The sequence below is a fragment of the Panthera pardus genome, unplaced genomic scaffold (genome assembly GCF_024362965.1).
Source record: "Panthera pardus isolate Hobbes unplaced genomic scaffold, ASM2436296v1 HiC_scaffold_13, whole genome shotgun sequence".
In the NCBI taxonomy this organism is placed as follows: Eukaryota; Metazoa; Chordata; class Mammalia; order Carnivora; family Felidae; genus Panthera; species Panthera pardus.
Genome location: NW_026526688.1, coordinates 7,228,653 through 7,239,521, shown reverse-complemented (window position 1 = coordinate 7,239,521; position 10,869 = coordinate 7,228,653). Strand labels below are relative to the sequence as shown.

The 10,869-nt window shown below is 44.3% G+C and overlaps 1 protein-coding gene and 1 long non-coding RNA gene across 2 annotated transcripts; one reads left to right on the top strand and one right to left on the bottom strand.

The window, feature by feature from the left end:
* The first annotated feature begins 1,877 nt into the window (after positions 1–1,877).
* Positions 1,878–3,990, top strand: LOC109260737 (beta-defensin 15-like). The gene is given in 4 exon segments (XM_019439163.2): positions 1,878–1,893; positions 2,398–2,450; positions 3,693–3,893; positions 3,895–3,990. Coding segments are annotated over 4 exon segments (300 nt in total). The 3' UTR covers positions 3,925–3,990.
* A 639-nt stretch (positions 3,991–4,629) lies between these two features.
* Positions 4,630–9,745, bottom strand: LOC128776474 (uncharacterized). Its single transcript, XR_008421525.1, has 2 exons — positions 8,227–9,745; positions 4,630–5,301 (listed from the first exon to the last, which is right to left on the bottom strand). It is a non-coding gene; the product is annotated as an uncharacterized LOC128776474 (long non-coding RNA).
* Positions 9,746–10,869: the final 1,124 nt, after the last annotated feature.

Sequence of the window (10,869 nt, the reverse complement as noted above, 5' to 3'; positions counted from 1 at the left end):
TGATGTTAACATTCATGCTAATAATTATTAATAGTATGACCACGATGCGTTTGTCAAAACCAAGAAATTATCATTGGTATGTCATATTCCTACTGACTAACTTACAGATTTCGAGTTTGTCTGAGGTTTTCTCACAACCGGACTGGGGTTTGGGGTCTGGGAGAAGAATAACACAGGGTTGAGGCTCCTCGCCTTGTCCCTCATGTCAGGGAATGTGCTGGGGACATGCCTGGCCACCCCTGATGTTAACCCTGGCCACTCATTTAAGGTGCCAGCTTTGTCCGCGCTAAAGGGACGCTCTTGCCTCCCCACATTCTTTGGAATTAATCGCCTTCATTCATGTTGGAGGACTCAAGCCTCACCTCCTGGAGGGAGGTGTCTACTGGGACCATCTGCAATTCTTCTGTTAAAAATGTGTCCCTTTTATCACAGTTATTTGTGCGTTCAATCATTTATTGACATTACTATGGCAGGAGGAAGTAAATTGATGGTCTTATCCAGATCACATTCACAAACCGTGTTTTCAGTTACACAGTGAGCATTTGGTTGCTTTTCGGGAGTTTGTGATTATTTTAATAATATTTTAAGATATTTCAATTTTCAGTAGCAATAATAATAGGGAGAATGATGATGAGGGAGGCTCATCTCCCTAATGTCACATTAAAGAGAGGTATTTCCCAACAGGGAAGAATTAGAGTGGGTAATTCAGGCCTTTCTCTCCATCCACTTAGCTGATTTACTTCAGATTAGGAAAAAGAGATAATCAAATTAGTGGCAGCCTGTGGTCAGAGTATATGGATATTTGATGTATCTGTAGTCTTAATCAAATATCAAATATCCCATATGCTCATAACTATCCAGGGAGCTGTTTGCAGATTAAATAAAATGATGTATATAGTATTTAAAGTATCAGCACTTTTTAAAAAATAAACAATAAAACATATGTTTCAGTAAAGGCACTTGCCGAATGTACACAGCTCACAAATATTGGAGCTGGAATTCAGACCCCACTGACTCCATCATGATATTATGTAGTTACTCTGATTTTACATACGAGTGAACCAAAGCTATTAAGGAGCATAGTCAGGATTAGAAATCCAAACTGCCAGATTCCAGATCTTTCTTCCTACTGGTGCATATATCTGCCCCTGATCATCAAGGAACCCTCTACTCTGTCTTCCCTTCTTCCCCATTGTCCTTCTTAGGAACTTTCCAGTATCAGAAAAGCAGTGAGCTGCGGACAGAGTGACACCCACTGAGATGTGGGCTCGGCTTGGCAAAGCATGGAAACGTCCTCATTTCTGGCATGCCTCGCTGATCAAGATGTTCTCTGGTCCAGAGAAATGTATAAATGTGGGTGTTTGCTGCTCTTTTATCATGGACACTGTGCTGATCTCTCAAGACCCTTCGAGCCATGAGGACATTCCTCTTTCTCTTTGCTGTTCTCTTCCTTCTGGCCCCAGGTAAAATGAACGTCTTTGTAGGGAAGCTTCTAGAGGTGGTGGCCCAGAGAAAGAGTCTGCTTCAGTGAGCACCTTGGTGTAGTCAGCCCGGTGGCCCTGCAGGGGAGCATTTACTATGGGAGGTGACCAATGTCTCTTCTATGAATCCATTGCATCTTCCCTGATTGTCTAAGATGGGGTATCACGGGGTTGAGGAAATAAAGATATGCCAGGAAAGATGCCCTTTGGTCCCCAGCTCCGTGCTCACTAACAAAAACAAAAAATTGGGGAAAAAATGTAAAAGCTAGGGTTGGCATCTGTGGCTCTTGTAAAAAATAGTCGTGATAGAGATGAGACAGGTAAGAAAGAGAGCCAGAAAAAGGCAAAAAGGGACGAGGAAAGGGACAGAGCTCGGACACCGCGTTCACACCGGCCATGGCGCAGGTCAAACGTACGTGTCAAACTGCTGCTCCTTCGTCACAACACCATGAAGCTGGGCACTTGTGAGGAACACTTCACACCACAAAATGCATGCGGTTCTCCAGTGCCAGGACCTTTAAGAAAACTCTGCCCTACTTCGAATTGAGTGATTTCAGACCAACACTTCAGGCTTGGAAGGTTTGCTTTATAGATATTTTTCAGATGCAGAAACTGAGCCTCAGATGGGCTAGGCGGCTTCTCAAAGTCATACAGATAAGCGGGAATGAAGCCAGGACCTGAGAGTTCACAGCAGGACTCCTGCCACATCCTCTGGCTCCTGGGAACCTCTAGTGGCTCCAGTCAGATCTTCCTCAAAATAAAATCCAAGACTAGACTCATCCCAGTTTCCAGAGAGCTAGAGAAAGGGCTTTTCAGAGCCTGCAACGAGTCCAAATTTTGCCAGATGCTATAGATGTCTCCTTAGGAGGCTCAGAATTCTCACACCAGCTGTATGTGTTGCCGGTCTGTTTTGCAGTGAGCCTGTGTGGTTCGATTGTGTGCCAAGTGCACCGGGATCCGGGACCTATGGTGAGCTGTTCATTCCACTGACCTCGATGTACACATTGGAAACTGACCAAGGCCCCCTTTTCAGATCAGTCAGGTTTATTATATAATTTAGTTAACACAATATAAAATAAGGCAATATAAAATTATATAAGCAGATGGAACTGACCTATTAATCTGCATTTGCACACACGCACACACACACAGAGTTACATTAACCTCTAGATGGGTGTGTGTGATGATCCATCCGAATCCTTATAGACACAGATGCTCTCTCTTTGCAGAGGCTCTCTCTTTCTGGACCATCACTGTTAACTGGATATAATACAAGGACCCTTGTGAAGAGTGAGGTCCAGTGCCTCCAGCCTGGGATGACCTTACAATATTAGGAGGGGGGATAGAGTACTGTCCCCTGCAGTGGGGGGCAAAGTTCACTGAGCTTTGAAACACCGGAGTATTGATACTTATGAACTTATATGCAGATACTAGAAATGATTAGTACACATGCTAATACCAATCCGCCTGGTTTTAGTTTTACATATATGTGAATTAGTCACCTTTGTTTGTTGACATTAATTTCAACTTGTGTACATCTGATGCCTGTCCTTAAATATACCTGGATTAGGTAATCTAAAATGTTGATTCCAGTAAGATGTCTGTCTCTCCTTAACTTGAAGTGGGCTGCTCTTAGGACGGCTACTGATAAAGTACTAAGGCCAAAGCCACTATATTCTGCACAGAATAGACAAGAGGAGTCCTGGGGAACCACTCCCAACACATGCCCCTACTGGCCCTTGAACACGTTTTATGAAATGTGGCAAAGAAATCTGATGAGCCTTTCTAAGCAATCTTTTCCCTTCCACCCACAAGAGTAAACTTTTCCCTTTCTATATATTTATCCCTGTTTATTACTCCAATCGTGGGCCATGTCCCCAGCCTCAGACCTGCTCAATTCTCAGGGTGTAACACTTTGACACTGAGTTGGGGAGTTACCTGCCCTGGAGGGGTTTACAAGGACAAGGTGATCATTACGTACTGCTAACAGATTCTGATAAAAGAACAATAGCTTCTGCTTCCCAAAGCCCCCACAGCCTAACCCCAAATGTCAAGACAAACGTATTCTTCCTGGTCTTTAACCCCCTAAAACAAAAAGACAGAAAAATTAGACAGAAAATATCTCCCTACGATCTCATCTACCGGCAGCATGAGACCATGGCAGCTTGTAAAGAAATCTTTCCTAACTAGTTACAAGACTGTACCTGGTAACTGGATGTATCTGAGAGGAGAATTAATCCCAGTGGCTCCTTCCCTTACATAGCCAGGAACGCGTTTTTTGACGAGAAATGCTCCAAGCTTCAAGGGAGGTGCGTGAATTCTTGTCAGAAAAATGAAGAACTTGTTGCTCTCTGCCAGAAGTCTCTGAAATGCTGCCTGACCCTCCAGCCATGTTGGAAGAATACAAATGATTAAATCTGAAGTCTCTGGCATTCCAGAGTGACATAAATGACCTCATTTTGTCTTCTTTTTACTCTGGTCTCTTCAGTGAGAAGACACCTCAATAAAAATAAATGACTATCTTTTATCAATTTGTCAAGTGCTTCACTTAGAAAGGAAATGTGAGTAGTTAACCCTGATGGTCCCTGCCTACTTGCCTTCTTTTTCTATAATTTTTTGATAAGGGAACTTTCCCCAAATGATCTGATATTTCTTTTTAAAGGGGACTGCTAAAGACTATACATCAACAAACCTCTCACTTGCCCTCAGGCAGTCAGCCCCAACCACCTGTTGAGACAGATGATAGATAAATGGGTAAGTGGAGAAATGAACATATTAAGGATAAGTAGATAAATTTACTTATTAAGGATTCTCATGTGTCATACACATATATAAGTTAATCATCTTGACTCCATGGCTTTAATTGGAGACAATTACTGGATTCAGGTCCCCGAATGACTTTCTATTATTTGCCAAATCACTTTCTGACTCTAAGCTTTCATATTACCCAGTTCAAGTAAGGATTCCTGGTCATGTTCCCCAGGCCTAAGATCCAGCCTTGGTTCCCTGTTGGGTCAGAAATCTTGCCTTATTTCCCTCTTGATTCCCCAAGGTCAACGCACTTAATTCTGTTGAAGCAACAACCTTTTTTAATGACATTTTTCTGTTTTGAGATAATTACAGAGTCATGCACAGTTGTAAAATATAATACAGATACATCTCTACCGTTTAATGCAGTTTTCCTAATAGCACAACCAGAGGGCAATACAATACGAACACCAGATACTGACATGGATACAAAGCAAGTCCATCACCACAGAGATCCCTGCCCCCACCCACCCCCGCCATGTTGCCCTTTCAGGGCCACACCCTCTTCCCTCCTGCGTCCGCCTCCACCTTAATTCCGGGTACTACTTATCTGCTCTCCACTTCTACAACTTGTCTTTCAGGAATGTCATATAAATGGAATCCTACAGGGGTACTTGGGTGGCTCAATCAGTTCAGCGACCGGCTTAGTTTCGGCTCAGGTCATGATCTCACGGTTTGTGAGTTCAAGCCCGGCTTCAGGCTCTGCACTGACAGTGAGGAGCCTGTTTGGGATTCTCTCTCTCCTTCTCTGTCTTCCCCTCCCCTGCTTGCATGCGCTTTCTGTGTCCCTCAATATAAATGAATTTAAAAATAAAATAAATGGAATCCTACAGTAGGTAACTTCTGGGGGACTTCTCACTCACTGTAGTGGTCTGGAGACTCTCCATGTTTGGTGCGTGTCTCAGTAGGTCTTCCCTTTTTGTCCCTGCATGGTAGTCCACCGGGTGGATGTACCAGGATTCATTGAACCATTCACCTGCTGGAGGACAGCCGGGTTCTTTCCAGTTTGGTACTATGACAAGTAACGGTGTTGTAAACTTTTACGTTTATAGATGTTTGAGCAAACACAACTTGTCATTACTCTGAGACAAGTGTCCCAACATGCACTTGCCAAGTCATATGGTTGCAGGTTTAGTTTTTACAAAAGAATGCCAAACTGTTTCCCAGAGTAGCTGTACCGTTTTTACGCTCCCACCAGGAATGTAAGCGTGACCTAGCTTATCCACACCCTAGCTAGCATCTGCTGCAAAAAGTTGCCACGATTTTTTTGTTTTTGTCATCAACAGCTTATATGTCATTTTAGTTTGATTTTCTCTAAAATCTCATGATGTTTAACACCTTATCCTGTGGTTTTGTTTTTTTGTTTTGTTTTGTTTTTTGTTTTTGCCACCTTTGTACCTTCAGCGAGATGGATGGCTCACACTTATTTTCTAATTGGATTTTTTCTTGTTTTCACTGTTGAGCTCTGAGAGTCCTTGATATATTCTTGAAATGGGTCATGTGTTGGATATGCAATTTCCAAATATTTCCCCCCAATACTCATTGCATTTTTAACCTCTTAATAGATCTTTTGAGCAGCAATTTTTTTAACTTTGTGAAGTCCAGCTTCTTTCTATGGATCATGGTTTCTATGGATCATGGTTTCTTTGGGAGTCAAGTCTCAGATCTTTTTGTGTAGTCTTAGATGATTTTCTCCTATGTGCTTTTCTTTTTTTTTCAACTTTTTTTTTTTGGGGGGGGGGGGACAGAGAGAGACAGAGCATGAACGGGAGAGGGGCAGAGAGAGAGGGAGACACAGAATCGGAAACAGGCTCCAGGCTCCGAGCCATCAGCCCAGAGCCTGACGCGGGGCTCGAACTCACGGACCGCGAGATCGTGACCTGGCTGAAGTCGGACGCTTAACCGACTGCGCCACCCAGGCGCCCCTCCTATGTGCTTTTCTAAAAGCTTAATGGTTTCACAGTTACACTTAAATCCATGAACCATTCTGAGTTAATTTTTCTAAAAGCTGTGAAGATGGTCAATGTTGTTCTCATTTCTGTTTTTGCTGTGGGTGTTCAGTTGCTCCAGCGTTTGTTCAAAAGGCTGTCTTTCCTCCATTGGATTTACTGTTGCAACCTTGTCAAACATTAGAGACTTAGGTCCAAACAAACTCCTACCTGGAATGTTTATAGCACCTTTGTTTATAATCACCCCAAACCGGGAGCAACCAAGATGTCCCTCAGTAGGTGAGCTGAGAACAAACTGTGGTTCATCCAACTAATGGAATATTATTCAGGAATAAAAAACAGGTAAGCTGTCAAGTCACCAAAAGACACAGAATAACCTTAAGTGCATATTGCTGTGTGAAAGAAGCCAGTCTAAAAATGTTATAGACGGCATGATTCCATGTATATGGCGTTCTGGAAAGGGGAAAACTAGGGATCGTGAAAAGAAGTGATCTTTTGCCCCGGTTGCCAGGGGGTCGGCCAGGGGTGAAACACAGGGAATGTGCTAGGGCAGAATATCAAACTTCTGCATGATGCTCTGCCTTTGTTAAACCCTGAGAACCAAGCAGCCCAAAGGGTGAACTAAGGTTCACTGTGCAAATTAACAGAGTTAATTGGAAGTCAGGGCTACCCCAGGGTGAAATGCAGATCTAATTGTATCATAAATGTATAAAACAACTTTCCTGCAGGCCAGGGGGAAGGGGATGCCGGCCTGGGTAACGTGGGCAGTTACAAAAGAAGTCTATAATCTAGTACAATGCACAAGAGCATGGCACTCTAGCCGATGATGTATTTGTTAGGTAACACAAGCTTAGCGATTCAGATCTTGCTATGCACTTATAGCCGGAACTGAACAATTAAGTACCGGGCTTGCAGATGTGGGAGCCAGGTTTGGAGAGGGAGTTTATAGATAAGCAGGGAAAAGATAGAATGACCCACCTGGGGATGGATGACAGGTGGAGACCTGGCTTGCATACAGATGGTTACATATACAAATATTTATTGGTGTGTGTGTGTGTGTGTGTGTGTTATTAAACAAATATGTACGTCCTTGCTCTGTCAGCTTAGAGGTCCCGGAAGCAAGAACATTCCAGCAACTATGAGCACACCTGGCACTCAAATACTGTTTTTTAATTCCATTCACCAATGGAAGGAGTCAGGGATCCTTGGAGAAGTGGGTGATTCTAAGACGGGAGCAGAGAACGTACAAGATAAACCCAGAGCAACTTTGTAGTGCCAGAACATGTGGAAGAACTTCAAACAAACAATGACACAGGTGTGCCAAAAGAACACAAAAATTGAATTCATTTAGGGAAAAAGAAATTAAGTAGTGTTGGTATAAAATAGATATCCATGAGTATATAATAAATATTCATGATCAGGACTCCACCATACTGAAAGAAACACCAGTCTGTTCCTGGCTGGTGTCCCTGCAATGTGACCTTCACAAATACGTCCTAGGGTGTCCCATTCATTTGAGCGAGGAAGCTGGGTGGGCTGGTGTAGGGGGCATGTCCTTCCTCCAGATAAAGCTTTAGTAAAATCATTTTCCTGGGAGAGTCAGCTCTTGTTGTAGAAAACTCTCTGGACACATTTCACATAATTACTTTCCCTTTTCCTTGCCAGGGCCACTGGGGATTACTTCTTGGCTTTTCACCGTGATTACCTCATGGGCGTCCTGGAGTTAAAACCCAGGAAGCAGTGGGGTCCCTTCCCCTGTGGCCCTCAGTCGTTTGATTCAGGCTTGCCCTCACTCATCCTCTGGAAATTTGTCAACATGACCACAGTGTTCCTACCCTTTTAAGGCTCCAGAGGCTTCTGCCCCAGGTTAGCCCATCTCTGCTGTGACTCTCTCCAAATTTGGGAGCGGTGGTTTGCCCTGTGACCTAAGTTCTCTGATGGGTCCAAGAAAAATCATCGATTTTGAGTTTGTTCAGAGTTTTTCTTACCTTAAGGGTGGGAGTGGAGACTTTCAGGTTTTTCACATGTAAAGGCTGAAACCAAAGTCCCAGGGCTCAGCCCAGTGAACCCAGTAGGTATCTCCTCTCCTCTGTCTGTTCCGCTCTCCCCTGCTCAGGTCGCTTCTGCTTTATGCTCGTCCTCTCTGTCCCAACATTCACTCAACAGGTGGTTGGTTTTTAAGCACATGTTGGGCACTGGGCGAGCCCGTAATTTGTGAATGGAACATGAACATCGTCTCCCACTTGGGGAACTTAGAATTCAATCAGGAAGACCAAGTCACTGAAAACATCATGTAATTACAACTTGGGAAAGATGTCGTGAAGGAATAAAAAACTTCCAGGGCGCTTGGGCACATGGGAAGAACAGGGAGAGATCCCCCATCGTTGTGACATGGAGATTCCAGGAGGTCATTGGTGGGAGGAGGGGGGAGTATTCCAGGGAGAAGAGCGTTGGGCCCTGAACAGAGGCCAGGGCTGCTGGAAGCTCATGGTAAAGGGCTTGCTTGGATTCAACCAAAAAGTGATAGCAGGGATTTTATTGTAGGGATTTTGAGAAGAGATGTGACAAGAGCCAATTAATGTTTAATTTTAATGTTTAAAATTCTCTTCTCATCTGGAAGAGAATCAGATGGTGGGGTCCATCAGCTAGGAGAGCAGAGGGAGGAGGTGGCTTGGGAAGTCTGTTCCACCAGGGTTCCAGGGTATTCTCTCAAGTCAGTTCACTCACTATCCCCGCGAAACCACTGCCAAAGTCCCGCCTCCTGGTCTTCAGGCATGATAATCGCACTGATTTATTCTGTTATTTAGTGAGAAATGAATTTGACACAGACAAGATATGCGGCTATGGGACCGCCCGCTGCCGGAGGCGCTGTAAAACAGGGGAATTCTTCATTGGAACTTGCCCCAACATCTACCCCTGCTGTCTGAAAACGCGGAATGCCAACCGACCCATTCCTCTGACGTACTGAAACCTGGTGGGGCCGGGTCCTTGCAGCAGCTGGAACTCTGAGCCTTCACTTCCTGAGTCCCCTCACGGCTGGAACGTTCCCAGTGGCTGCAGCTAATCCAATTGCGCTAAAACCTTGGATTGCGAGTAACTTGTTCCTGAGAGTGTTCCACAAGATGAGCAAATATTTCTAATAAATTTTAACTTGATAAAAAGTGAGGTCTTGCAATAGGAGTAGTACGTGACGCCCAATGTCACATGATCACAGCTGAGCCAATGGTCCTTGAAATTCGCTTTGATATACAAGTGCTTTGGATGACAAGCCTGTTTGTGGAACAAATTACGCTCGCAAACCAAGGTTTTACTGTCACAAGAATTTGCTAAGTGCCTTCACTCAGTGGAGAGCGTGTGGGGGAGCCTCAAAATGGCCTTGCATAGTTGGGATAAGGGAGAAAGCAAAGTGGGTTAAGTGAGTGTTTCAACATAACAGCCAAACCAAAAAATACAGCTAATCAGCCACAAGCCTAAGTGAACTTCTTTTATTTATTTTTTTTAGTTTTTTTTTTTAATGTTTATTCATTTTTGAGAGAGAGAGAGAGAGACTGCATGAGCAGGGGAGGGATAGAGAGAGAGGGAGTCACGGAATCTGAAGCAGGCTCCAGGCTCCGAGCTGTCAGCACAGAGCCTGATGCCAGGCTCAAACTCACAAACCCTGAGCCAAAGTCGGACACTTAACCGACTAGCCACCCAGGCGCCCCCTAAGTGAACTTCTTTTATATTTTTGGCCTGAACTGCATCAGGTGAGCTTGCTAGCATGAGTTTTCTCTTCTGATCAGTTTTGCTCAGCAGTTAGTAATGTCTTTTATTAATTAAAACAGGAAAGAAATCAATATTAAGTGCAATTCATTTAGCAAACACTCTAATTCAAGGCATAGACCTCCAGGGAGCAAGACTAAAGAAATGTTATGTGACGACAAGGGACTGGCCCACATGGATGTCTGTGGAGGGTCACATCCTGCAGACATGGCACAGAGCTGATCTGCCCCCCCCCCCCCCCACAGACCCACTGTCCTGAAATCTGGTAAGGAAAGGGGAGCCCTAAAACATTTGACTTCCCTTTTTCTTCCAAATGTTAGCCCAGCTAATAAATGAATGATAACAAAGAATGATAACATCAAGAGAATATCACTATTTTGCAAACCCCTAGGGAAATAATGGCCTAGCCTGTGAATGTCAAGAGCCCCACTCAAATAAACAAGAATGGGGCACCTGGGATGCCTGGGTGGCTCAGTTGGTTAAGTGTCTGACATCAGCTCAGGTCATGATCTCACAGTCCGTAAGTTTGAGCCGCGTGTTGGGCTCTGTGCTGACAGCTCAGAGCCTGGAGCCTGCTTCGGATTCTGTGTCTCCCTCTCTCTCCGCCCCTCCCCTGATCATGCTCTGTCTCTCTGTCTCAAAAATAAATAAAAATATTTTAAAAAAATTAAAAAAAAAAAAAAAAGAATAGGGGCGCCTGGGTGGCTCAGTTGGTTAAGTGTCCAACTCTTGGTTTAAGCTCAGGTCATGATCTCACAGTTTGTGAGTTCAAGCCCTGCATCGGGCTCTGTGCTAACAGTGCAGAGCTTGCTTGGGCTTCTCTCTCTCTCCCTCTTTCTGCCCCTCCCCTACTTGCTCTGTCTCTCTCA